Source organism: Corvus hawaiiensis, chromosome 4, assembly GCF_020740725.1.
Source record: "Corvus hawaiiensis isolate bCorHaw1 chromosome 4, bCorHaw1.pri.cur, whole genome shotgun sequence".
NCBI classification, from domain to species: domain Eukaryota; kingdom Metazoa; phylum Chordata; class Aves; order Passeriformes; family Corvidae; genus Corvus; species Corvus hawaiiensis.
In genome coordinates, this window is record NC_063216.1 from 32,180,167 (window position 1) to 32,205,372 (window position 25,206).

The 25,206-nt window shown below is 43.1% G+C and overlaps 1 protein-coding gene across 1 annotated transcript in view; it reads right to left on the reverse strand.

Annotated features, from left to right (window-relative positions):
• The window catches only part of UTP20 (UTP20 small subunit processome component), a 64,397-nt gene that overhangs the window by 9,061 nt on the left and 30,130 nt on the right, over positions 1 to 25,206 (reverse strand). The window contains exons 27-53 of the mRNA XM_048300667.1: positions 24,966 to 25,174; positions 22,142 to 22,285; positions 19,724 to 19,803; positions 18,548 to 18,774; positions 17,482 to 17,626; positions 16,947 to 17,034; positions 15,702 to 15,845; positions 15,029 to 15,079; positions 14,785 to 14,937; positions 14,119 to 14,274; positions 13,606 to 13,746; positions 12,679 to 12,816; positions 11,252 to 11,391; positions 10,658 to 10,737; positions 9,542 to 9,831; positions 8,910 to 9,049; positions 8,300 to 8,456; positions 7,426 to 7,524; positions 6,655 to 6,822; positions 5,790 to 5,956; positions 4,735 to 4,876; positions 4,323 to 4,439; positions 3,354 to 3,524; positions 2,722 to 2,850; positions 2,151 to 2,261; positions 825 to 904; positions 28 to 97 (exon numbers count right to left, since the gene is read on the reverse strand). Coding sequence (XP_048156624.1) covers positions 28 to 97; positions 825 to 904; positions 2,151 to 2,261; positions 2,722 to 2,850; positions 3,354 to 3,524; positions 4,323 to 4,439; positions 4,735 to 4,876; positions 5,790 to 5,956; positions 6,655 to 6,822; positions 7,426 to 7,524; positions 8,300 to 8,456; positions 8,910 to 9,049; positions 9,542 to 9,831; positions 10,658 to 10,737; positions 11,252 to 11,391; positions 12,679 to 12,816; positions 13,606 to 13,746; positions 14,119 to 14,274; positions 14,785 to 14,937; positions 15,029 to 15,079; positions 15,702 to 15,845; positions 16,947 to 17,034; positions 17,482 to 17,626; positions 18,548 to 18,774; positions 19,724 to 19,803; positions 22,142 to 22,285; positions 24,966 to 25,174 — 3,737 coding nt within the window. The remainder of the gene's footprint in view (positions 1 to 27; positions 98 to 824; positions 905 to 2,150; positions 2,262 to 2,721; positions 2,851 to 3,353; positions 3,525 to 4,322; positions 4,440 to 4,734; positions 4,877 to 5,789; positions 5,957 to 6,654; positions 6,823 to 7,425; positions 7,525 to 8,299; positions 8,457 to 8,909; positions 9,050 to 9,541; positions 9,832 to 10,657; positions 10,738 to 11,251; positions 11,392 to 12,678; positions 12,817 to 13,605; positions 13,747 to 14,118; positions 14,275 to 14,784; positions 14,938 to 15,028; positions 15,080 to 15,701; positions 15,846 to 16,946; positions 17,035 to 17,481; positions 17,627 to 18,547; positions 18,775 to 19,723; positions 19,804 to 22,141; positions 22,286 to 24,965; positions 25,175 to 25,206) is intronic.

Genomic DNA, 25,206 nt, shown 5'->3' on the forward strand with positions numbered 1-25,206 from the left:
CTTGGAACACCAGGGGGTGCTGGTTACCTGTGGGAACATGTCGAGGAGGTATGCAATCATCTCCAGTGCCGATTCCCTACCAGTTTCATACTCATACCTGTGAAGAAATAAAGGAATAACCAACAGGGGTGAGTTAATCCTCCTATGAAGTTGTGAACAATTTACAAGAACAACCAATTCCAGAAACATGTGCTGATAGGGATCTTTCTACAACAGCTACCAGACCTGGCCTGATCCTTAGGACAAGAGAAGCAGCAGGCCCATCAGCTCTGTCTGTCAGAGAATGAAGCACAGGGACACAAACAGGCCACAAAGGGTTCCAGCCCACTTGAGTCAGCACAGCTACGCTGTGCTGGGGAACCTGATAAACTGCTGTCACCTTGAGCAAGGGAGGGGTGAAGCTCAGGAAGAAGTTGGAGACACAACACCCTGCTGAATTGGTACAGTTGTCTCAACTGTGCCTGCAACTGTACTTGAGACACTGCCATGGGATAGCAGTCTCATATAAATGCACCTTCCCTTATTCGTCCCAGATTTTTCAGTTCACCTGGTCCACAACCAGTGGAGGTGGCTAACTACTAAGCAAACAACAGAACCTTTGTTTACAAACAGATACAAACCAAAATCAGCTGTGAAACAGGGATAAGAAAAAAGCATCTGCCTCATCAAACAACCTGTCTTGGGAAAAGGGAAGTGTTTTAGATGTAGGAAAATGAAGACTTCAGCCATGCCTACTGCTCATCACAAAGAGCCTTTTGGCACACTAGAGTCATATTTAAGAACAAGGTTCTGTTCTCACAGAGATGTCAGGAATACAAACTCACTCCAGCTGTGCAAGCATGAAATCCAAATTGGGTTTCAGTTTGTCACCAAGGGGGTAGTCCAGAATGTATTTTAAGTAAATCTGGAAAGAAAAAACAACAGAGAGGAGTTAAAATAAGCACTCAGGTAAGCTTGTAAAAAGGTTATGAAGAAAATTTAGTGATGGAGCAGCAAGTTTATAAGAATCATCCCTTTTATCCTGTTTCTATTACACAAAGGGTCAACAACTGCTCCCAAGCTTTATGCCTGGAACAGGATCAGTTTTCAAAGTACTACTGTGATTTGCACAGGCATCTGTGAAGAGATTCTGCATCCTTCAAAATCCATCCTGTAACTACGAAAGCTGCATTTTGTGCAGCTCCTACTGCACCTGTATCCCAATGCTTGAGATAAAGTAACCAATTCTGTCTTTTGGTTGGTTTTGCCTGGGAAAGAATGAGGCAGTAGAGGGAAGCAATCGTGGATTTGTGGGAAATTCTCTTATCCTGGGGTCCAAAAAAGAGCAAGGCTTAGTTACACAGGCCTAAAAGCCTCCAGAGGAGGGACCATGTCACTGCTGCTGAGCAGCTCTCCACCCGTACTTGGCACTGGTGAGGCTGCACCTCAAGTACTGTGTTCAGTTTTGGGCTTATCACAAGAAAAAAAGACACTGAGAAGAAGCTGGAGAAGGGGCTGGAGCACAAGTCTCATGACGAGTGGCTGAGGGAGCTGGGGTTCTTTGGCCTGGAGAAGAGGAGGCTCAGGGGAGACCTTATCACTCCCTAAAACTACCTGAAAGGAGGCTGTAACCAGGTGGGGGTTGGTCTCTTCTCCCACGTGACAAGTGACAGGACAAGAGGAAATGGCCTCAAGTTGTGCCAGGGAAAGTTTAGGCTGGATATTAGGAAAAAATTCTGCACTGAAAGGGTGGTCAAGCACTGGAACTGGCTGCCCTGGGAAGTGGTGGACTATTTAAAACTGGCTGGAAGTATTTAAAAGAAGTATAGATGTGCCACTTGGGGACATGGCTTCGTGGTGGACAGGGCAGTGCTGGTTTAAGGGTTAGACTTGATGACCTTAAGGGAACCTTCCAACCTAAACAATTTTACAGTTCTATGAAGGCACACCACAGTCTCACTATAGGCAAGGAGTCTGTCATTCTGCTATGCACCAGTCACAAGAACTAAAGCCAGATAACAAGGGGAATAAAGACCAGTAAAGAAGGGGAAATGGAGTTCAGGGTTCAGAAGGGCCAAGGCACATGTCTGTGAGAGTGGGGATGGCCACACTAAGCCCTCTAGCCTGTTACACAGCTGTAAATAAAGTGAGAGACTCTTCACTCTACCAACCTGCCTGCACTGGACTCGCACTGGCTCACTCTGACCCGTGATGGCCAGCTGGGCAACCTTCTGCAGCACATCATCAATTTCAGGGACAATCAGCTTCCTGGATAAAATAGCCTGAAAACGTAAAAGCACAGCTGGAGTCACATCATTTGCTTACACATAACCTGGACTACACTGGCCTCAGGTGGTACCTTAATGCTGACTTTTTCACACACACAAACACAGCAATTCAAAGGAAAAAAGAAAGGATGGCTTACACATCAAGATCCATTTCTTTTGGGCAACACAAAATACCTGGTCTAATGATCAGAGATGTTGATTCTTTAGCAAAAACATACTCAGATCTAAATACATCTTTATATGCACATGTATAAAACAGCCTCCCAAACAATTTTAAACAGTGACTACAAGTCAAACAGTAAAGCTTTGCTGATTTTCCCCCCTCTTATAACAGAGAGCCTTAACAGCGTTCTGTAGCCTGCTCCTGATGTGAGAATGTACAGCCCTTCACCAGGAAGCAGAATCACAGATTCTAGGGGCTCACAGAACCCCCACGACTGCTGCACAGAAATACCTTGAGAAGGCCAAAGGCAGTGGCTTGGCGTGATGAATCATAAATGTCTTCTTCAGCAAAGCCAAGCAACACTTGGAGCTGTTTGCTTGTTATCTGACTCTTTGCATTCTTCACAAGTATTGTAACACACTGCAAAATCAAATTGCACATTGTCAATATACACATGGCGCCATAAAATAAAAGTCCACACCAAAGTCTGACTTGATTTATACCACTTCAGCTTGAAAAGACAAACTGCTGCTCTAGAACATGTGGCCAACACTATTCTCATCACATTTTGCTTTCAGATGGCAATTTTGAGACAAAAACTAAACAAGTGAATTGCCCCCTTCTCATGTCTCACTTCAGCTACTAGAATTTACTCAGGTGGAACAAAATACTACTATAAGGAAGAAAGAAGGCAAATGTTTCTATAGAAACATTTCTTCAGATGCAAGCTGTGCTTTTTTAGGGAGCAACTTTCTTTAAGTTTGTACTTGGGAAACAATCAGCAAGGCCATGTATTCCTCACTAGCTTGTGATCTCCAAACTACCTCTCCAGGCACAGCTGCAGGAGGGATCTGCAGCTGGAAGAGTCTCATTCTAGAAAGTTAATCCTAAAGCAGAAACGAGCAGAGCTGGGTCTGACTTACTTTGAAACAGCTCACAACAAGGTGGAAATTCTGGCCTTTGGCTATCCCTGTCTTGGCAAACTCTTTCAGCAAGAGGAAAAGCTGCTTGATCAGTGACTCCATATTCGTACTGACAGAAGGCAAAGGGAACTTTAAAATCCATACCAAGGACTGCAGAGCGCCAGTTACCACCTGGAAGAAAGAGCCAAAGGACAGCATGTGAGTACAGTGACATTGAGAGAACTCTTTTCTCCCTCTTTTACAGACATGGTCAGGCTATCTATAACTGTGGTAAAAGGCAATTAGCTAGCAAACCCAACCTCTTTCAAACCATTCATAGGTAATACAAAGGGTTTCTCAGTTCTAAAAGCACTATCTGCCACTCCAGTATTCTATAACTTCTATTTTACTAGGTAAAGACATTAACACAGCACTGTTCCTGTACATGGCAAGAACTCTTTCTGAAGCAGAGCTGCCTTCAAGACACAGAAAGCCCTGCTCCAAGTATCTGATAGAGTATGAGGCATGCCTTCCACTCCTGGGAAACTCAAAGTTTAACAGATTCCCTAGGCTCACTCAAACCAAAAGATGTCCCAAAAAGTGGCTGCCTACAGCGCTAGGAATAAAGACACTGGAGGTGAATCAAAAGAAACTACAGTTGTGACAACACTGCTCCCAGCAGCTACAGGATCTCATGAACATCCTCACAGATAGTCTGTAAATTCCTTGTATGAGCATGCACTAGGAGAACTTGCCCACAGTTGAACCTATGACATGGAGCAGAGCGTTCAGTTCTCCATCAGCCACAAGCCTTCCTCCCCCTTGGGACTGATTACATGTCCTCAAACAACTTAATCTGCACACCTATTAAATCAGGTTTGAAAAACGGGTGGCTTTCTCTCCTCTTGCAAGTCAACTGCAAGATGACATTTGTGGGCAGGACTCTTCTTAGTAGGGCAGACAGAACAGATGGACAGCTCAGAACTGTACCTTGACATCCATAGATTTCAGGCAGTCTATAAGCAGCTGAACAAAAGGGTCTAACATTTCCAAAGCATGTTCCTCAGAAGAATTTACTTTGGACCTCTTCAGGCTCATGTGCAGTAGCTGTCATAGAAAAATCAGAACATTCATCTCAAAGTCAGGCTGGAAATCAAAAGAGTCAAGTAAGATCCCACCACTGTTTCAGGTTATAGTAGAATTTATGCCAAATCCCACCCAAATATTTCAACAGGCTGAGCACTTTTTATAGCTCTTTAAGAAGCACTACTGGAGTAACAATATGCAAAATGAAGTTAAGGCTAATGGCTGTGCTAGTAAAACAATATACCCAGAATACTTTCCTTTGCATTCTCTTAATAAAATATTGAATGCAAAGTTTTGTATCTGAGGAGATCCTTACCCGAAGTCCTGAATCTACCAGGATATATGTGTTAGTCCTGCTGCTGACACGTGCTTTCTGCCCTCCTCTTGTGGGAGTGGGCTGGAGCAGCAGGCAGCTCTCTGGTTGCAGCCGAGGATCTGGAGGAGGGGTAACTTTCTTCCTGAAAAGCAGTGTATTTATGGCAAAGGAAAATATTCAGGTATCAACCAATCCAGAGTCTTGCTGTTGGAAGTAAAAAGAGCTAAACTGTGCTCTGCTGCGTGCTTTGCACACAGCAAGCAAAAGCAAGTCACAGATGGACCACAATGAAATAAAACCAGTTTGACAGCAGCATGATAGATGGGACTCAGACTTGAGAACAATGCCACTATTCCAGAGATAACAAACACAAAGTCATTTATATAACACCCTCACTTTTTTCTTCTCAGTGGACAGATCAACTTTGGAAGTTGATCTTCAAGCAAATACACTTCCTGCCACTGCCCACTGCTCTTCATTTACTGATAGTTACTTCAGTTACTGATGGCTTACAAACACTGCTCCAAGAAGTCTGCAAACAGCTGTCAGATCCTAGAGAAAGCTGGCCTACGTAACGGGAAATGCAGGACACCCAAACCCAGCTCTGAGCAGTGACACCACCAGATGGAGAGAAAATCTGACGGTTCTCCTCATCTTGTGCCCTAGCAGCAAAGCCATAAAGCGAAAGCCCATACTTTTTCTTGTTCCTGGCCCCATCGAAATGTTTGCAGCCTGCTTCTAAACACTGTCCCTTGTCCCTTCATCCTAACATCCAAATGTACGTTATCAACTCATCAGACAGTGAAAAAGCCTTGCTGAAGGTCCTGAGCGCTTGCAAGAGTAGACTCCCATGAGTTCAGCAAATGCTAACTCCCATTACTGAGCTTTCTCCTTGCTCTCTGATTGCCCAAATAATTCAGTTACACTGAAAACAAAAGGGGAATGAAAGCAAGGAAACTCTCACGCATTTGACCAGTTGGATTTCAGAACTGCCATTTCTGCAAGCAAACCTCCCAACCAATAACAGACCATATGAACTACATCCTGGAACTCACTTGGCCTTCTCAGTGAGCAGAGGCAAATTTTCACTGATGAGACCATGACTGAGGAGGAGGAGGGATTCTGCATTCATGTCTGAGTTGAAAATCAGCCCTGCCATGATGTGACGCAGTGCCTCATGCACCTTCCGGACTATCTTCAAGCTTGTAGTGCTCTCCAGAGTCTGCAAAGGTACAACCATGAGAATTTAAGAGGGCAGCATGATGGCAATCATCTGTTATCTGTATTCAGAGATCATGGGAAAAACTAGAGCAATTTCTCTCTCATCATATGCTGTCATAGTCCCCAGCTCTTTATGTGAACAGCATCCCATTGCCTCAGCTCTGCACCGACATCCCTGCCTTCCTCTGCAGACTCTTGTCAGCCTCCAGCCAGTTCACCTATCGCCACCAGGACACAAGAGCTAATGAGCAAACCAGGGCTCCGTTCCTGTGTGAGCTTGCACTCTGCTAAAAAATCTGCATCTTTGAAAAGGCCATTATTGCACATGGATAGACCCTGGATACATTTTGTTGACGTTTCCTTCATGCACAAGAGATTAAACCACAGAGCAGCCTTGCAGGACTTCAAAGCTCCAGAGGAGATAAGAGTGGGCAGAGGGAGAGTGCATGGAGAACTCAAAGTGGGATGTTTCTAGTCTAGCAGCAGTTAAAAGCTTCCCAGAGTGCCACTCCCTGCCCTGGACATCAACAGTAAAGTCTCATTGTACAAGCTGGTTGCACACTGCTTTCCCAAAGGAAAATGGGAAGCCAAAGCAAGATTCCATAGGCGATTTCAAAGTAGCCACCCAGAGGGTCTAGAATCACCGAACAAAATCAAAAGTGCTCCAAGTTAAGACAGACTCTGGCTGACTTTTCTTACCTCTTTCAGTGGCAGAATAAGTTTTGTCACCTGGCTCCTTCCTATGAACTTTCCAAGAATTTCATAGGAATCGTAACTCTTGTTTTTGCGGGCTTCCATGATTTTGGAGACAATTCCCTTCACTTCTTTCTCTTCAGCTACATTCCCAAACAACTCTTGGTTGAAAATCTTTGCAAAACAGGCAAGAGAAGTGAATGAGAGAAGAAAAGCAGGTTCCTCCAGTAGCAACAGAACAACACTTTTTCCCCCACTCACAGAAAAAATGATTCTCCAGGTTTCCTACAAGTCATGTTTATCTTTCCTTTGTCAACGTAGAACATCCTAGTTTAAGCACACCAGATGAGAACACTGTTCTCACACCCCTCTGTGGTGCTGTGATACAAGGAATGGGACTGCAGTCAGATTAGTACATCCCAATATACCCCATCTGTGTGGCCAGCTGAGTTCCTGGGCTCTGCGGACTGCACTGAGCAGATGTCTGCTGACTTGCTCGGCCATTTAGAGTACAGGAAAACACTATTAGGTGTCTTAATCCTGAATCCATCCCCTCTCAAGATGCAGGGCTCAGGATACAGCCCCAGAGATACTTGACTTCTCTCTTCTCTGGATTCCTCTCTAGATGCCTCAGTATAAAACAGTCTCCTTCCTTGGCAGTGCACACACAACAGCCTGGTTTACCACCAGGTCAAAGACAATCTACACCAACCCCTCCTAGAATATGTCCCAAGCACTTCATGATGTTTTTTTCTTTCAGTCTGAAATAGCTTTTACCTCAATCAGGATATCTAAGCAGGGGTCCAAATCACCAGCACTGAGCCTGGTAGTAAGGCCCTTCAGTAACAGGTTCACAGTGAAAGTCAGCACATGGAGCTAGAGAAAAAGAGAACACATCATGCTTCCAAACTTCTGCACTGACCTCTTTAATCATACTGGATGGGGACACTCCCACAGCAGAGACATCACAAGTCACACACTGCACTTGAGCTCTCATTATAGGAAAAAAAAAAAGCCACTGGGAGGATGAGAATCCATGTAGTGGCAGCAGGAAAAGGATCCCTGTCCCACCATGTACTGGCAAGAGGGCTGGAATCTCCTCTCTCCCCAGTGCTCTTACTGATATACTTAGGCTGCTCTAACTGGTGCTTTCACTGTTACAGCAGCTAGAAGCTCACGCTATTCCACTGTGGTAATGCACATGAAAAATGATTCTTAACCCAAACCATGGAAAGAGGAAAGATGAATTACTAGTCAGAGCCTTGGCTCTGGATCTAGGAAGCCTTCAACAAGCATCACCACATACTGTATGTGCAGTCTCCGTGGCAACTCCCCTCAGATACTGCTTAGCCCTCATGACCTCAGTGAGAGATTTCCTCTAATCTTACTGGAACCAGAAATTTGTCCTTCCCCTTCATACCTCAACTCTTCACCAGGAAAACAGCTTAGACTCTCAGTTCTTTGAGGGTACAGACCCTTGACACTTGGCATAACAAAGACTGATGTAGGCATTAGCAACAGTATTTACTTGCATTATACCAAGCTATTCTATCTGTGCAAAACAATTTCAATAGCAACTTCCCTTTGAATTCTCCTCCTAACACATTAAAAAAGCCTACAGAAAGCAGAAGAGGAAGAATTTCAGCATTACCTGGTACCCATGGATGAGCGCAGACCTCATCTCCTTTAAGATATACAGAAGGTAGTGCACTCCCAACACTTCCATGATTTTAATGAGGGTGTTACGGGCAACGTCCCGTATTTCCTGAAATCTGTTTCTCAGAAACGTGCAGACTTTCAGCAGGATGCTGGAAACAAAGAGACAGCTTAGTTCATCTCCAAGCAGAGCAGAAATAATTATGCTGCTAAGGAGGCTGCTTTTCAGGCCTGTTTCAGAACCACAGCTGTACTCACAGCCAGTCTCACAGAGAGGTTTTACAGGCATACACACACACCTACTGTCCGTCAGGGTGTTTTACTGATTGCCCTTTCTTTGTGTACATTATTCTTTCCCCAGCACAACCATCCCCGCCTCTGCACCTTGATTCACAGCTCTGCTCTTAGGTAAGGATTTACAGAAGTCAAATGCTGAGGTGCAGAGGTGCATGTCACTAGGAATAGGAATTACCAAAAGAAGTATTTAAGGTCTGTTGGGATGTTCCTCTTGACTTTAGCCTTGTACATAACCACAGCTTGAGAAAGGTGCCTGCACTCATTCCCAGCACAGTGAACAGCATTTAAGGAGCTCCACTGGCATTTACCTCGGTAGGTTAGCTTCCATCACTTCTTGGGGGAGACACTGCATCATTCTGACCATTGCAAAAGCTAATGGAACACGAACCACCTCATCATCATTCACAACATTGGATTTCACAAGCTTGTGCTCCTCGTCTCTTTTAACCTTTTTAAGAGAGCAAGACACAATGCACTTTTAATATACAGAAACAAATCCTGCTTTTTCTCAGCAAACCCTAGAAGAGGCCAGTATGCCAGACTGCTATCCTCTGGTGACTGCAGGGAAACCCCAGATGGCTAAAGGACAGGAGAGATAAATCCCTGTGTTTTCTGTGTTACAGAAACTAGGCTGGTGCTAGCAAGTAGCTGAAAACTCTTCAAGAGGTTGCACAAAGTGAATCATTTCACTTGTGTAGTTTGAGACAGTTCTCAGCAGGGAAGTAAAGACACCACACCCACACTGACCAGAGGGTCTGTCAGTAATCTCCATGACTCAGCAAAGGGCATGAAGCCTTTTTTGTGCTTTCAGATGGTCTCTCTCCAGTTGCATCTATTATTTTTTTAATGTGTTGCATTTTCACTGGCTCTGAAGTAGTATCCCAATCCTTAAAGTAGCAGCACAGGCCCACAAAAGACCTTTCAAATGTCAACTCCTCACCTTTGCAACAATACACCTGTGCAATTTAGGCAAGATGTTGACTGTAACTGTTTCTTGAATGTGTTTGATCAGACACTCCAGCTCCTCTTTATTTCGGGGTAAGAATGAAACAGGTTTGGTCACTTGTTCAGCATTTTCAGATGGCTCAGCTGCTTGCTCAGGTTCTGCTGGCTTCTCAGAGAGATTCTTCCCATTCTTTTCTTCAACTTCCTCCTCTTCCCCTTCACTCTGCTCCAGCTCCATGGCTTCTTCAGCCTCCACCACTGGCTCAAGGTCCATGGCAGCAGCTTCTATCAAGTAATTGCCAAAAGTACAGGTAAATACAGGAGAATACAAAACTTGAGCCCTTGACTTCTGTGACAGCTTGGTTCTAGACAAAGCTCCCACCTATCACCAGAGACAGCAAATCACCAATAAGCATCAGGTTTCTTCTACTGGGTAAAGAAGCTTTGGCTTGCTGGTTTCTGATAACCACTCCTCAGGGCCAGGTTTAAAGCAAAGACTAGGTTGGTTCCTCTGTGTCTGAACTGTGTAGTCAGCTTAGCAAAGGTCAATGTGCTTGAACTGTAGAGAACTGCCATTCACTTAAAATTGAGATTTCACATGGCAGGAAGTACTGACAAGCACAGCTGTGAGATATCCTCCTCCTTCACCCAAAGGTCCCAACATAGGTAACCACAATGGTGAAGAAGCTGAAGATACAACTTCTTCCTGTGAAATGGCGAGGGAAGCAAAGTGAGGACATGCAGCACCCTTCTCAGGCTGCAGACAACTGTGAGAGCAGCCAACACCAAAGACAAAAAACCCAGGTGTGTCAGCAGCCACCAGGCTGGGTGCAGACCTTGAGAACCACACAGATTCTGGGCTGTTTTGGCTGACAGACGCCTGGGATGGAGTGGTAATGTGGAGATGATTCCCTATACCTCTCCTGACTTTGTCAACACACAGGAGGAAAGTCTGCACTGCTCCTGAGGAGACAAGTCAACACTAGCTTCCAGTATGCACATTCTAAAAAGATGGGAGTAGCTGATGCCAAGAGTAAATGACAAAACTTTGATTAGCTGCATTTGAGCAGTTTGAGGTAGTGTTTCTGCAAGCAGACACAAAAAAGCTCACCTTGGTTGTCAATGGTCACAAGCTGCTTTTCAAGTGTTTTATGGTCAAAGTGAAAGGCTTCCAGCACTGTCTCTAACAAGCTGCAGAAGGAAAACACGAAAGATCAGCCCTCTGTACAAAAGGAAGAGGATGCATATACAAACACAACAGAAAAATCTTATAAGCACTTTTTGGAAAACATCAGATTTAGTGACACTGTACTATAAGGAGGCTTATCTGGAAAAACCCCAGAAAATACAAACTGGTTACTTCTCAGCTACATGCATTCTGTGTCCCGGCACTGTGAAACCTCATGGAGAGTGGTACTGGAGCAATGGAGGTGTCCCAGGAGCAGGGACAGCCTGACAGAAGCAGAAGCTGCTACTGCTGCCATGTACACAGTGAGACATGGTGTAAGAAAGTAATGACCTGTTAAAAATTCACAGCTGCAAGCAGCAAAGCCATGCCCACCTTCACTTGCCTAAGTCCACCTCAAAGTCAGCAATCTCTCATCTCAGGGAAGAGGCTAAAATCCATGTGACGCTTCTAAAAATACTGAATTTTGCCTTAGCAGTCTTTGGAGAAACCCAGAGCAGCATGGCTCACAGTACTCACCTGACTCCCAGCTTCGTACCGATCTGTCCTGTTTGCAAGACATGGATGAAATGCTTTAAGTGGTACAAATATGCTGACCATGAAAGATGTCTGCAGACAGCTCCAACAACTTCAACTGAGGCTGTTACCATATTTTCATGCTGCTCAAAAGAGAGAAATTCAGTTGCTGTTAGCATTCACAATGGTCATGTGCCTAAAGCATCCTTTACTCAAAGCAACAAGAGACAGAAGTATCGTCTGTCTAGTGGGGATGCTTGGGATTCAGTGTTTTTAGATCTGCTCCTGAACACCAAGTTAGAAAAAGAAAAATCACAGTCCATCAAGCAGATCTCCAGACCCACTTCCTCCAAATACTTCTGCACACATTTTACTTTTCTCACATACTTAAACCTATGGGCTCACATTTGTTAAGAACTAAGAACCAGTCAAGGCACGCAACCACGGACACATGGCACATTGCTGGGCTATGCTGATCAACTATAAACCTATTTAGATGTGAAATAAAATGTGTCTGTTTCTTCACCAAAGTTTCAATCAACTCATTTTACTGCCCTCTGGTTGAAGAGCGACTCATTCACTCTACTGAGGGGCACAGTCTGCATTGCTGCAGGGACTGGTCCTGTGCCTGAGCTCCAATTGTTTCAGCTTCAGAGGAGTATTTCTGACAGTAAGCAAACTAGACATTTACTTGGCTTGATAGAAGCAGGTCTGCTGTCCTCCTGATAGGAGTGCAGGGAACTACAGAAGTCTGAAACCTTGCTTTTCAAAGCAACAGGTGGAAAGTCTATCCACACTGACTGTTGCGGTTTGACGCTGGTTAGGAGCCAAGCACCAACGGCAAGTAATTTCACTGCATATATTTTCAATAAAATGTATGGAAATTGACAAACAGAATGTCACCCTTCAAATTTTAATTATAAAGCTGCTATTAATCTCAGATGTTTTCAGCCAAGTCCTGCAGTTTCCCTTTAAATCCAGAGAAAACTGTATTTATTCCCACCTCTATTACTAGGCACAGCCTATATTCCCAGAGTCTACTGTCAAAGAGTAACTAATCTCACAACTAAACAGGAAGACAGCAGTTTGGAGGCAGAGGGGAAAAAATAAGAAGCTGATTACAAAAAATGAAGACAAATAAAATCCCAAGTAAAAAACTAAAACAAAACAAAAAACCTAAACCCACACAGTTAAGAGATCAACCTTTGAGAAGCAGGACAAGTTTAGCAGATACAGGATTGGGTCCAGACTACATCTGCACTTTCCAAACCCTCTTTCTGTCACCAAAACCAGCACAGCACTTTTGTCTGCAAAGGAAACACTCACTCCACAAACATATCAGCCTTCTAAAGTAGTTAGGTTTTTAAGGCAAATGGTATCTAAGAAAGGTGAAAATATTCAAGTGGATGCATTCAGTTAAAAGAGCCTACCTTAAGCATTTTTTCACTAAAAATGGCAGTTGTAGCATAAGGCATGATATAGTTCTGGAGGGATTTAGAAGACAGCACAAGCTTTTCTTCAGTGAGTTGCTTTGCCAGTTTCCGCAGAGCTCGTGCCCTCCTGTGGATCTGCATCAAACATGGGAGACAGTGAATGAGGTGAAGCTTGAGTCATGGCTAGCACGAGAGAGCACCTACATCCAGCAGTTCTGAAAATGTCCCAGTTTTAAATAACGGCATAAACATATTATGGTCGTTTCCAAGCCATGCCTTTTTCCTTAAATCTCTGGGCTTTCACTAGCCTTTTGCCTCAACAGATATTCCTACTCAATGGCATTGTGAATTCCCAGTCTTAAGACTGTGCTATCTTCAGGTATTAGACAAGGGAGGCAATTGCAAACAGCAGCTGCTGCAATGAGATGCAAAGACCAGAGCAAATTACAGGTTAAAAACCTAAGACTTTGCATATAACTGCAGATACAGCAAAGACTCTCTCAGATTACATCTCTGAAAGCAGAAGAAACACTGCAAGAAAAACCAGGAGACCAGGCTTTGTGTAACATTTATATTGCAAAGGTTTGTGAATGGGAAGGGGCTGCAGAGCCTCCAGACTGAGAGTAGCAGGCAACAGGCCAGAAAAAACAGAGACCCATTCCCTGCCTACGTCAGAGGGATCTTCAGGATATTGCTGACTGTGGGCTATCATAAAACCAAGAAATTTCTACATAGAAACATGACTTTGATTCTCAATCACTCCTGATGATGTCCACACCCCTCTTTTTTGTAACGGTATCTAACAACACAAGTTCAATTTCTCTACAGTCATCACACAGATGCTTTGCAAAACATACCCTCACAGTAAGATGCTTTTACTTGGCAGGGGGAGAGAGGCACCAAGAAATGCCTGCTGTCTTTTACCTGCATGTGTTTCATGTTCTCAAAGAAGTCCATGTCAGGATCATGGCGGTTGGTCAGCTGGACTAAATCCTGGAATTCGGGATTTGCTGGGAATGTCTGAATGAGGCAGGAAAGCAGCGACGTGTAGTCCTGCTGGATGCTCTACAAATAGCAAGCAGTAAATTTTAAGTACCCCTTGGAGAGGCTGCTACACACTCCACAGAACAGCAGTGCCATCATTTACAAGTGTTTCAGTCAAACATGTCCTAATTTTTGGTAACAAAAATGCACCTATTATGGACTGCATATAAATTAAAGCCTCCCCTCCAAAGAATGAGTTACAGCTAAGAAAGCTGAACAGCAAAGAAACACAGCTACGTTCTGTAATTTTAAAATTTTTATAAGGTTTCAAATGACAAGTAAGTTTACAGTGGGTACCTGCACTTCTTGTCCCAGCGGGGGACTTTGAGAACTCACCCAAAAAATGTCTTATTACCCTGAAGATAGCTGGAGATAAGTGATCAGACACATTACCTCAGTCTTACTCTTCAGACCCCTTCTCACAGACTCCAGGAGAGTGTGCTGGATTAGCTCCTTGTACTCATCTTCTGTGTGGCTGATTTCTGCCAGTCGGTGGATGAAACTGGTCAAGCAAAGGCTTGCGTTGTCACTAAGAGCCATATCTCCAAGCTGAGTGGATGAAGAAATGGCACCATGAGTCTGGCTATGACACCTTTATCTCCCCAAAAGCCTGGACAGAACAGTACCACTGGATAAAACATAAAGAGGCTTGTAGAGACTCAGAAACTCTTGAGAGCTTTCCTATAGAAGTTCCACTTCCAAATTAATGCTCACCCTACCCATCAGGAAAAATCCTTTTAGATTTACTGGCAGGCCCACACAACCAGAACATGTTGCAACAAATAGAAAATCAGCCTTTCAATCGTGTAATGTGCCTTCTATACAGCACAAATGTTCCAGGGCTCACTGACAGAAATTTTTGCTGCACTGTATTTTTGTTTTGGGACACACAGTTGAAAAGGTAAACAGACAAAACTTCAAGAAGATGTTTGTAAGAATACCTAAATATACTTTCTGAATGTTACATGGTGCCAAAAACCAGCCAGTGGAAGTAAGTTGGAAGTTAGATTCATCACGGACACATGGTGCACAAAGCAAGAGAAGGAATATTCAGCCAACCTGGATGGTATAGAAGCAGTTGTGCATAACAGCAATGAGGAAGTCAGTATCCACTGCTTGCATTTCCTTGATGTGGGCTGTGATTGACTGAAATGCTGCCAGACGCACATCGAAGTCGATATCATCCAGATGTCGCTGATCAAAGGCATTCAGCTAAGACAGAGCAACAAGTGGGTAACGAAAAATGACAGAAACATGATCATACACTACTGGGATAAAAAGGGAGCAAAGAAACTGTACATACCTTAACAACATCAGTAATATACTTCAACTTACTGTCCAAGTCAGATAAAGTCTAAAAAGAAACATAAAAAACCCAGTTAACTCTTATAGTTGTTAAAAATGTGGATAACTCAAGATTTTACCACCTAAGACAAAAAATAAATAAAGCAACAGCATTAGTCTTTCTCCTGTTAGAACCTTCATAAGAACCTTTCTTCTGTAAGTTGGAGGATATCTGTTTTAAGTTCCTAAGTTTCTAAACATCTACACTGAATGTTTCCTGTGTTTTCCTGCTAAGAAGAAGTTATGTAAGTCACTTCAAAGTAATACAAAACAGCTTACTATAAACTGTGAGAGAAGAATACAAACAAAAATCATCTTCAGGATACTGAAATCCATTCTTATTTTACCAACATACAGGATTTGTTACAATTTAAGTGCTTTATTTGGCTTCTCCTACACTAAAGATCCCTGGTGAGGTTCACATCAGCCAGGCTGTAAGCCAAAACTTTTGCAAATCTTTGTGCAGCTCATTAATTTCTATCACATAGAATTCTGTTACTTTCACTTAACACAAGAAGTAGATTAAAAAGGTTTTTAAAGTCATGTACAAAGATAAATACTGCTATGACTTTGTTCTTGATCTCTTAGAACAAGTTAAAAAAAAAAAGCACAGAAACGTAGAAATGCAATACCTGAAATACCAAGCACAACTTATTTCGAGACAGTTTGTTCTGGATGACAGAAAAAAGCTTTGCCAGTGGTTTGAGAAAGCTTGTAGGGTTTGAGCAATGCCTCAGCAAGTTCTGCACTGTCTCCAGGATGTCAATTTGTGTACCCTGAAAGAGACAGATAACAAATACTGAAACCTCACAAGATTATTTCATTTCCTTGGGACATATTTCAAGACATGAAGTGAACATTGCTGTACTTTATTCAGATCAGAGATACTGAACGAGAACAAAGAATTAGAAGGACACAATGCAATCATCAAATCTCTCAGAAGTACTTGCAACCTTTCAATTAGAAACAACACAGTCTTAAGAGACGACTGTCAGCACAATAAAGACTTCTTTTATGTACCTTTCCTCACGACTCAAAGGTCAGGAGAACTAATAGAGCTTTAAAAAGTAGTCTTTCTTGAATATGTGAGATGAACATTAACAGCACCATATACTTCACTGAATCACAGAATGGGTCAGGTTGGAAAGGACCATGGGGGGTCATCTGGTCCAAGCTCCCTGCTCAAGCAGGGTTATCCCAGAGCACATGGCACAGGATTGCATCCAGACAGTTCTTGAGTATCTCCAATGAGGGAGACTCCACAGACTCTCTGGGCAATCTGTTCCATGCCCAGTCACCACACAGTAAAGAAGCTCTTGTATGATCTCCCTCGACAGATATCACATGTGGTCCCTTAATGGTTCACAGATTTAAAACCCCAAAAGAGTACTGTACACAGTTTGCCTTTGCCTTTCATCCTGCAGCAGACTAATGCAGCACTGCCCAGTATACCACGTGTACTACATACTCAACCATATATATTCACATTGCTGTCCAGATGCTGTGGCCTTGGATTTGGGGTGCATAAAATCCACAGCGAAGAAGAGCAATTATTTCAAACTCTGCAAGCAATTTGGTGGATTGACTACAGTGATGGAGAAGGTAAAGACTGCATTATAACTTCTGTAGACCTTTCCCATGAAAAGGGGGAACAGAAATCAGTCTGGGCACTGGCATCTCTGGGTGAGTAGTGAACATCAACATGCAGTGGCATGGTACTCTGAGCAGACTACAAACACATGAAAACTTGACGTCAGGCTAATAATGAGAAATGGCATATCATCAGTAAAACTTTTAACTGTATCTTAAAGAAACAAATATACTTTATTAAAAGAAAAACATATGTTTAATAGGGGGAGGAAATAATTTTTACCTACCTGCTCCATGTTACTCTGATAAAGGAAAGGGAGGAGAAGGCTCACAAGCACTGAATTCTGACTCTTCTCTTGTATAAATTTGCTGATCCTGTACAATTGGACAAGGTAATGTACTCTTTTATATAATTTCAATCACCAGTATAGAGCAAAGAAAAACTCTGTCAGCACTAGTTCATTTCACAGGGCTTTGTCAGCCTATCCAAGTTAATGGAGTGTACCTACCAAATTCACAGTACCAGCCCAAGCATTCAGTTCCACATGACTGCAGGCATTTCTGCACCTTTTTCTACCCTCAAGAGACATTAGGTTTGAGTACCAGCAACAAAATCTGCTCCAATCAACTTGTGAAAACTTATCACTTGTCACCAGCAACTTGCAAGGTCAATGATAGATCCAGGTATTTACAACTGTTGTAAATTTAAATAGTTTGAGACACAGCATTTTTTAATTTGGAACCTATTACAATAAGCCGCTTTCTTCCTGCCTCCTTCCAATTTTTTGTTCACCCCAAGACAGAGCTCTAAGAATCACTTACTTGGAAAGTATACTCAGCTCTTTGCTGACTTGAGCTCTATACTTCTTCTTTTTCACCTTTTCCACACTTAACATTGTTTTGCTGAAGTACTGAAGTATGGCAGGAACATGAGGCAGGACCAACCGGCAACCTAGACTGAGGGGCTCTGTGAGGGATACAACAGTTAGCAACACCCAAGAAACACTGTTGCAAGAAACAGAAGGGAGATCCAACCCTACACAAAGGGGAAATTAGGACAAAGGAGGCTTCATCAGTGGAAGAATAAATAAATGGGAGCTATGAATGTGCAGGGCAGCTGGTGGCTGGGAACAAGCACCAGCACTTGCTGAGACCAAGTCTAATGTGTCTGAGATGGGATCAAAGAAAGCACACACCACTCTCCTCACAGATTTCAGTAACAGCCCTCTGAAGTGTAGGCTTATCAGAAGGTACCAAGGACACTCCTCAATAGTAGTAACAGCTCCTAAAATGACTGGAGCATTTGTAGATGTGGTTTTCTTTATTCTACCACTGACCTCTTTGTAAAATCAAAGCTGCCATAACAAGAGCACATGCTCCTTTCCACTAGCTTTGAGTGTTGCAGTGAATGATGTCTCCACAGCATCAAACACAGCACACTACTGTTCCTGCCTAACTCTCAAAGATGCCAGGTCTTTCTTGTCAGAGAGCACAGACTAAACATCAAAGTGATATATGATCATGTGCATACAGGAAGAAGGCCTTTATATAAAATGTGGTGTTAGGCACAGAGCCAAGTCAGCAATGCAGTTCTTGAACTTGTATCAGTCAAAGCTTCACAGACAGAACAGGTCAACATTTCCCTCTTCATAAGGAATCTCTCCATGCTCAGAACCCTGACACTCAAATGCAGATCTCATCAATCATGAAACAAGTAGGACTTTACCATTCTTGAGCACAACAAGACAAATTTATACATTGATGTTTCCATCTCTGCTGGGAGATCCTCTTCCCCAGTATTCTCAGCCAGCGTAGACAACCTCACCATAATCTAACACCTCCATCCAAAGCACCCGCCAGGTCTCTCAGACTTCTCAGGCAGGCATACCTTCTGTCACGTCTCCAGTGACCACGACAACACAGCCAGCCACACTCAAACTGGAAACCTGCTCCGTGGGTTCAAAATCTGGGCTGTTGAGAAGGCTATCAGCGATGTCCATCACAAGACTGGATGTGGCCTCAGACAGATTCTTGGCTGACAGCACAGCAAATACATTTGACAGTATATCACTCTCTGGGTGATCTGGCTGCTGCTTGGCCAGTAAAGGGAAATATCTGAGAGAAAGATTATAAAAAGGTTCACTGAAAATCAGGTTCAAAATTTTATAATTACATATATATATATATATATATATATATATAAGAATTAAATATAATTCTTTTGTGCAAGAAGTCACACAAAAAAAATGACTGTCTTCCACTTCAACCAATAAAAAAGTGCAAAAAAACCCAGAACAAGTGTAATGAAAAATGCAGTGAATGGAAGTTGAGAGATTATAAAGTCCCTTTTCTTGCTTCAAGATAGCATCATCTAAACCTAATCCTTTCTCCACAGCCCGAGTCTACTCTTAGTCTGCTCCTAACCTAGTGATCCAATACCATTTTTAACAGAAGTTTGTACGTAAGGTCTTCATGCCTGCAAATGAGGTGTCTTATAAGAAATACCAGGGACCTTAGCAAAGGAAAAGCAGTGAGTCTGTGGAAGAAGCAAAAATCTCTCAAGACAGTTGAACTAGAACTTCTCACAGTGTCTGAATCAAAAAAAACTCTTTTACAACTTTCAGTGACAGACTCTCAGTCACAGATTCTATGCTGAATTTGCCCATACTCTTTCATAAAATGGAAAGAAATAGAGACTCACAAAACCATGAATGGTATTATATATTGTAAAACTGACTTCCCACCTTGCAAGACTAAGTCATCATTGGTCAAGATGGACATATCCTAAGAAGTCAGGCCTCCTCCTCACCTGTGAGTTGGGTTTGGGCTGCATATGTGCTTAGTATGGGAAAAACGGTATGGGAAAACCAGCCTATTAAAAAGTGAGTACTTGCATAAACTGGAAAACTTCCCAGCTGCTTTGACTGCTATCAAAAGAATAACAGTCTAATGGAAAAAGAAAATACGGTTTTCGACACAATTATTCACAGACTGTTAGTGTGCTCTTTTTTCCTTGTATTTAATGTATTCAGAAGTACTTAGGCTTGTTTGCCAGAACACTTACCTGGGGTTCTTACTCCAGGTGTGAATGAGTTTGAGCAGGAAAGTTGGAGAATACTGACTCTCTGAAGCCAATCTGCAGACCTAAAGGAGGGAAAAATCAGATAGCAATGCAACACAAGTAAGTAAAGCAACTTAAAAACCTCATCTCTAACAAAGACCTCATATTCTATAGTTAATCTTTTTTATGAAGTAATTTCAACCTTGTTTTCCCAACTTCCTCAATATTTGTCAAATGACTCAGATCATCTCACTCCTATTTATACAGTATTCCAGCTACCATTTTTGCCCTCCCTTGAAACTAGATTCCCATGAAGCCTCACATTTGCCAGAGACTTAGCAACCTGTCCTGGACACACCTCTGAAATCTCAAGCACAGCACCCAGAACTCACTTCTCCCACATTTCCTATGCCCTGACTGCAGCACCTGGTCTGTATCTCCATGGCCTGACGGGGGAGGCTGGAACACAGTACTGCATCCCATGAATGGAATCTCCTAACAGGGTTCTGTATCCAAAACAACCCCACCTAAGAGGTGCCCAGCCTAAGCCACACACAAGAGCTGCCGCTCTTTCATGACTGGACACAGGCTAAAGTGACCCAGTGCACCCTCCTCTCTGCGATTCCGAAACCCAACAGGCTCCAACCAAGTCACAGAGCTGGGTTTCCACCCTGACCACTGTTGGACTGTTGGCAAGGCACCATTAGTGAACACACAGGCAGAGCAGACTCCAGTGCATCCAGGGGTGGCAGCCAGGATGGTGCATGTGGGGTTTGGACTAGCTCAGTTTGCTCAAGACCTCAGCATAACAGAAAAGAAGGTAGGTCTGACCATCATAGCCAACATCTTAGAAATCATCTTCTCCTGTCCCAAAGGTTGGTAATACTATTGCCCTGCATAAAACAGAGATTTCCTGAATGATGTACAATGAAGAGTAAACCATTAATCCAATCCTGCAGGAATGCTGCTGTGCAGGCTAGCAATATTGAGCCTCTGCAGCAAAATCCTGGGCTATGTAGAACAGCAAACTCCAATTCCAGGTTCAACAGGCTTAAAACAATTTGTCCTCTCCACGAGTTTTTACACACCTCAGTTCTATAGTTTTAAGAAAGGAAAACACGCAAAGCAAAATGATTCTTTTGCCAAAACCTTCATGGAGTTCACCAAAAAAGGCTCTAGAGGGAGCTTCTGGATCGTACTACCATCCAAGCTTCAAAACCAGCCGTCTTCTAGACTTAAGTAAGGACAAGAGGCCTTCTAACTATTTAGTAACAACAGTACATCTTGCTCAGAGTTACTCAGCATTTGCAAATACAGTGCTCCCTGAAAGCTTTAAAGTGCTTCGTTGACTAAAAGCCTGAACTGCTCTGGAACTGCAATAAATGTTCACTGCTTTTCCCACGTAGCACCCTGACTGTAAGAAGACTCCATGGACAAACCAGGAGCATACACCTCCCTGTTCCTCAACCCAGAGCAATACAGAGCTATATGCACTGCCTGCTACTATTTTATCTACTGTTTGTCCATATACACCTACTACACATCACATATTGTTACTGGTAGAGCAGAGAAACAGTGTAGGAGTAAACAAACACAATGTCTAGAGAAGCAGCTCTGTGGTTTCACAGACCATACCAGTGCTCTTTAACAGGCTTTTCTGCCACAAGGAAGCTGAACACTTGGATACCTCAAAACCCTCTGTAGAAGAGCACTCCTGGAGTCAGCCCCTCTTACTCAGTTAACCTTTGCATGGAGATAACTGCTTTTAGAGCAGAGACAACCCAGCAGCTGGTACAGGCACTCCCTGCCAACCCCAGAGCCACTGCACAGACAAAGACAGCACAATTTAATTTTAAATACTGTGTTCTCTCTCCATCTCACAGCAGTGCATTTTCCAAGCTCAGAGATGATCTGAATTTCTCTGATAAAAGCCACAAGCCTGTGCTTTGTCACTGTGCTCACATGAAACTCTTGGCAGGCAGGCACAAGACCACACAGCCCACTGACAGACCCTGCTGGGTCCTTCCTTTCCTGCAGCAGCATTTGCTACTGCAGTCCCCTACCACAGGCCCAACAACTGTCACACAGAAAAGCAGCACCCAGAAATGACTTGTATTACTTAGCTTCCCTGAAGCATCTAGGGAAGAAGTCTGCTTCTGTGGTTAAAGAACAAAGAAATGACACCCATTTTATTCAGATGAATTAATTTGTACTTTAATCTGTGACTTGATTATTTCAGGACTAATCAGACATGAGCCAAGAAACTGGTCTTGCACAGACACACTGGGATGCCACAATCTGTCTAAGGCCACATCCAACCTAGCGATGGACATAGTTGACATGACAGACTCCAGTGCAGTTGGAGTTTTCTGCATGGTGCATGTTTCACATAAGTTATTTGGAAAAACAAAAAATACTTACCTGAGGCCATACCACAGCATGGAAAACTGCATCAATCTCTTCCACACTAAAGCTGTAGGTCTCATAATCAGAAAAAAACTCTGCCACAAGCTTGAGACCAAGACGTCTCAAATTCTTCAGTGGATTAATCAACCTAGGTTGGACCTGTAAAAAAACCAAACAAAAACCCCAACCCAGTAAGACCTTTGCAGAACAACTACTAACTACTTGCCCTGAAATTAAATGCAGCATTTCATTGACCATGGATATATCCTTTGCAGAAACTTCTGTTTTCTCTTGTAACTTGTTCACAGTAGCAATCTACATCTCAGAGTTGACCTAAATTTTTCTAAAAGGGGCCCACTGTTCCTGCATTGAGTGAGTTACACAGGACTCCTTCAGTTCACAAAAAAATCCATGCTGACAGGCTTAAGACAGTAGCATCTGCCCCTTTTGAACACAATGCAGAAAGCTACACCGCAGTAAATTACATTTCCAGCCTTGACACTTAAACAATTCTGTTTTACACTTGAAAGGACCCAAATCAGCTCTCCAAAGTGAAGTTGTACTTTGCACACTGAGATCTTCTGGGAAGAAAAGAAATCAACAGATGAAGAGAAAGGGGGAGGAACAGAGAAGAATGTGAATCATGTCTTCCAGCAGAGTGAGGTGGGGACTATAGCATTTGGTTACAGGAAGGTGCTTCCTGTACCCAGTTAGAGGTTATGTTCCATAGCCTTTCTTGAGAAAAACATTCCAGTAAGGAAATTCATACACTTCTGCATTCTGACTCGTCTCCCTCAGAGGAGTCTTGACCTGAGTAACCTGAATTATTTCCATACTGTGCAATACAGCTCACAGCACAAGCACATGAAGTAGCTCCACAGTGCAGAGGTAATGAACTTCAGCCTCAGAAATAATAAAGCCACATCAGAGCAAATAAAAGCCACCGTCGCATACTGAAGCTCTTTTGGGTCTCCAGTTTATATCATGATCCACCACGCAGAATCCAAAATCACAGGTAAAAAAGACAAAGCGGAGACAGTGGAAAAGGAACCGACCAAGCTCTTGCAACAGGACCTCCCAAGCTATGCTGCATGTGTACTAATGGAGTGCAATCAGCTTCCAGGTGGTAAATGAACTGTTTGAAAGCCCAAAGAAAGCACAAACCAGGATACTATTGCCAATGGTGGCTCCCAAGTGAAGTAATTTTGAGTTTCCCACTGTTCAATCATCATAAGAGTTCTCTGAGACCAAGCCTTTGAGAGGATAAAGAAACTCAATACTGAACACAATCAGTAGGAAATGGTAAATTAATAACTTGTCTTAAAGTGGTCAGAGTTGATGTTTAACTCTCCAGGCAATAAATTACTCTCAAACTCCAAGAATGTCTTCTAATTATGGCTCAAGATAAACAGATTTCTCACACTCTTCCTTGAGCTCTTAACAGCCCCTGGGCTAATGAAGTGTTAAATTAAGTTCAGGCAAACAACAGACTGTCACTCCTGACATTACACAATCATGACAGGATTACTGTAGCAACTCTGGCAAAATGTGGCTTTCCTAGCAGTTAATGAAGCAGCTTTTAGAACTCCTGTCTCCTGTCCTCACTGAAAACACGTAGGCATGCTTAAGTCAGACTGTGGTATGCTGATGTCCTCAAATTTGCTAATCCTCTTCATAAATTAGGACAGTTATAAGGTTCTGTTCAGTTGCTTTGTTTGATGGATTTTTTCAAAGCAAGTTCTAACCTCAAATGCTCACAGCTGGGTCTTGGCAAGAACATGCCCATGGGTGACAAAACACTCATTCCCACTTGTTCAGTCCATCATCTCATAATTCCTTTCAACACCACAACAACAGTGATGATAATGATGACTGTGCAGTTTGCTTGTTTCCCACCTAATATATGAACAGGCTCTGCACCAGGAAGATAGAAAAGCCTGGCTCAGTGTTACAGTTTCTGAGCAGCTGGCAAGAGACCCCAAGTAGCTGGACTAGAGCTCAGGGATCTCTGCACTGCTCCCCTGCATACAGGGCCACAATAAGCAACCATGGCCCACCTTTAGGTGCAACCAATCTTTAACAGGATGTTTTCCTCACCTGGCCCCTTCTGCATGAACAGCCATTGCTCAGCAAGGGAAAAAACATTTGCAGTGCTCTGGCTAAGACCCAAATTGAGACACTGGATTAGTATGACTTCTCCTGATACAGAGCTGAAGATGCTTCTAGTGTGCTGAAAGCACAGCTGGTATCCATGTCCTTCCTGTGTCCCATGACAGGAGACACTCAGGGTAGACAAGCCCTGTGATCATCCACAATGCTGAGCTCCCCAAGGTCTAGCACTGCAACAAAACACCTCATGGACAAGTTTTGCTCTAATGTCTTCAGGCAAGGAACTTTAAACCTCTCCTTCCCCGGCTCAAATGTTTTATCCTTGCAGCCAAGAAACTCCACTTTAAGGCAAATTTTAACTTCCAGCCATAAAACCTTGTTACATCTTTACAACAGAACATTTATCTCTCTCTCTCATGCCCACGTCTCCACAAAACAGTCAGGAACTGCACAGAGATCACCTCCAACTCTCTCTTCAGTAACTTAAACAAAAACACAGTCCAAATCAGTTTTCTAAACACATTAACTTTACCAGGGCTTGAGCCCTGTAGCACTTCCAGACAAGCATCACTGGCCTCTATTTTGACAGACATCTAATTGCTGAGCTTCACTCCACAATGGCATTCCACTTACTTTTACCAGTAAAGCTCTGTTTATATGTGTGAGCTAAGAGGAGGAGGAGACAAGAAATTTCATTTACATGTTTGTATATTGTTTGCATACACTGTACCTTCTCTCTTTGCTGGAGGATGCAGGATACCACAGCAGTCATGCAGAGCAGAATCTGTAGAATTTCAGGCAGATATTGCTGGATCAAATGTCCCATGTTTTTCAACACAATTTCAAGACCATTGAAGAGGCTATGCTGACGCCCAAGAGGCAGGACTTTAGCTAAATCCAGGTCTGACATACTTTGAAGGACTGCAGTCTGGCAAGGCCCTGTGACAGGCAAAGGGACAGCAAATTATCTA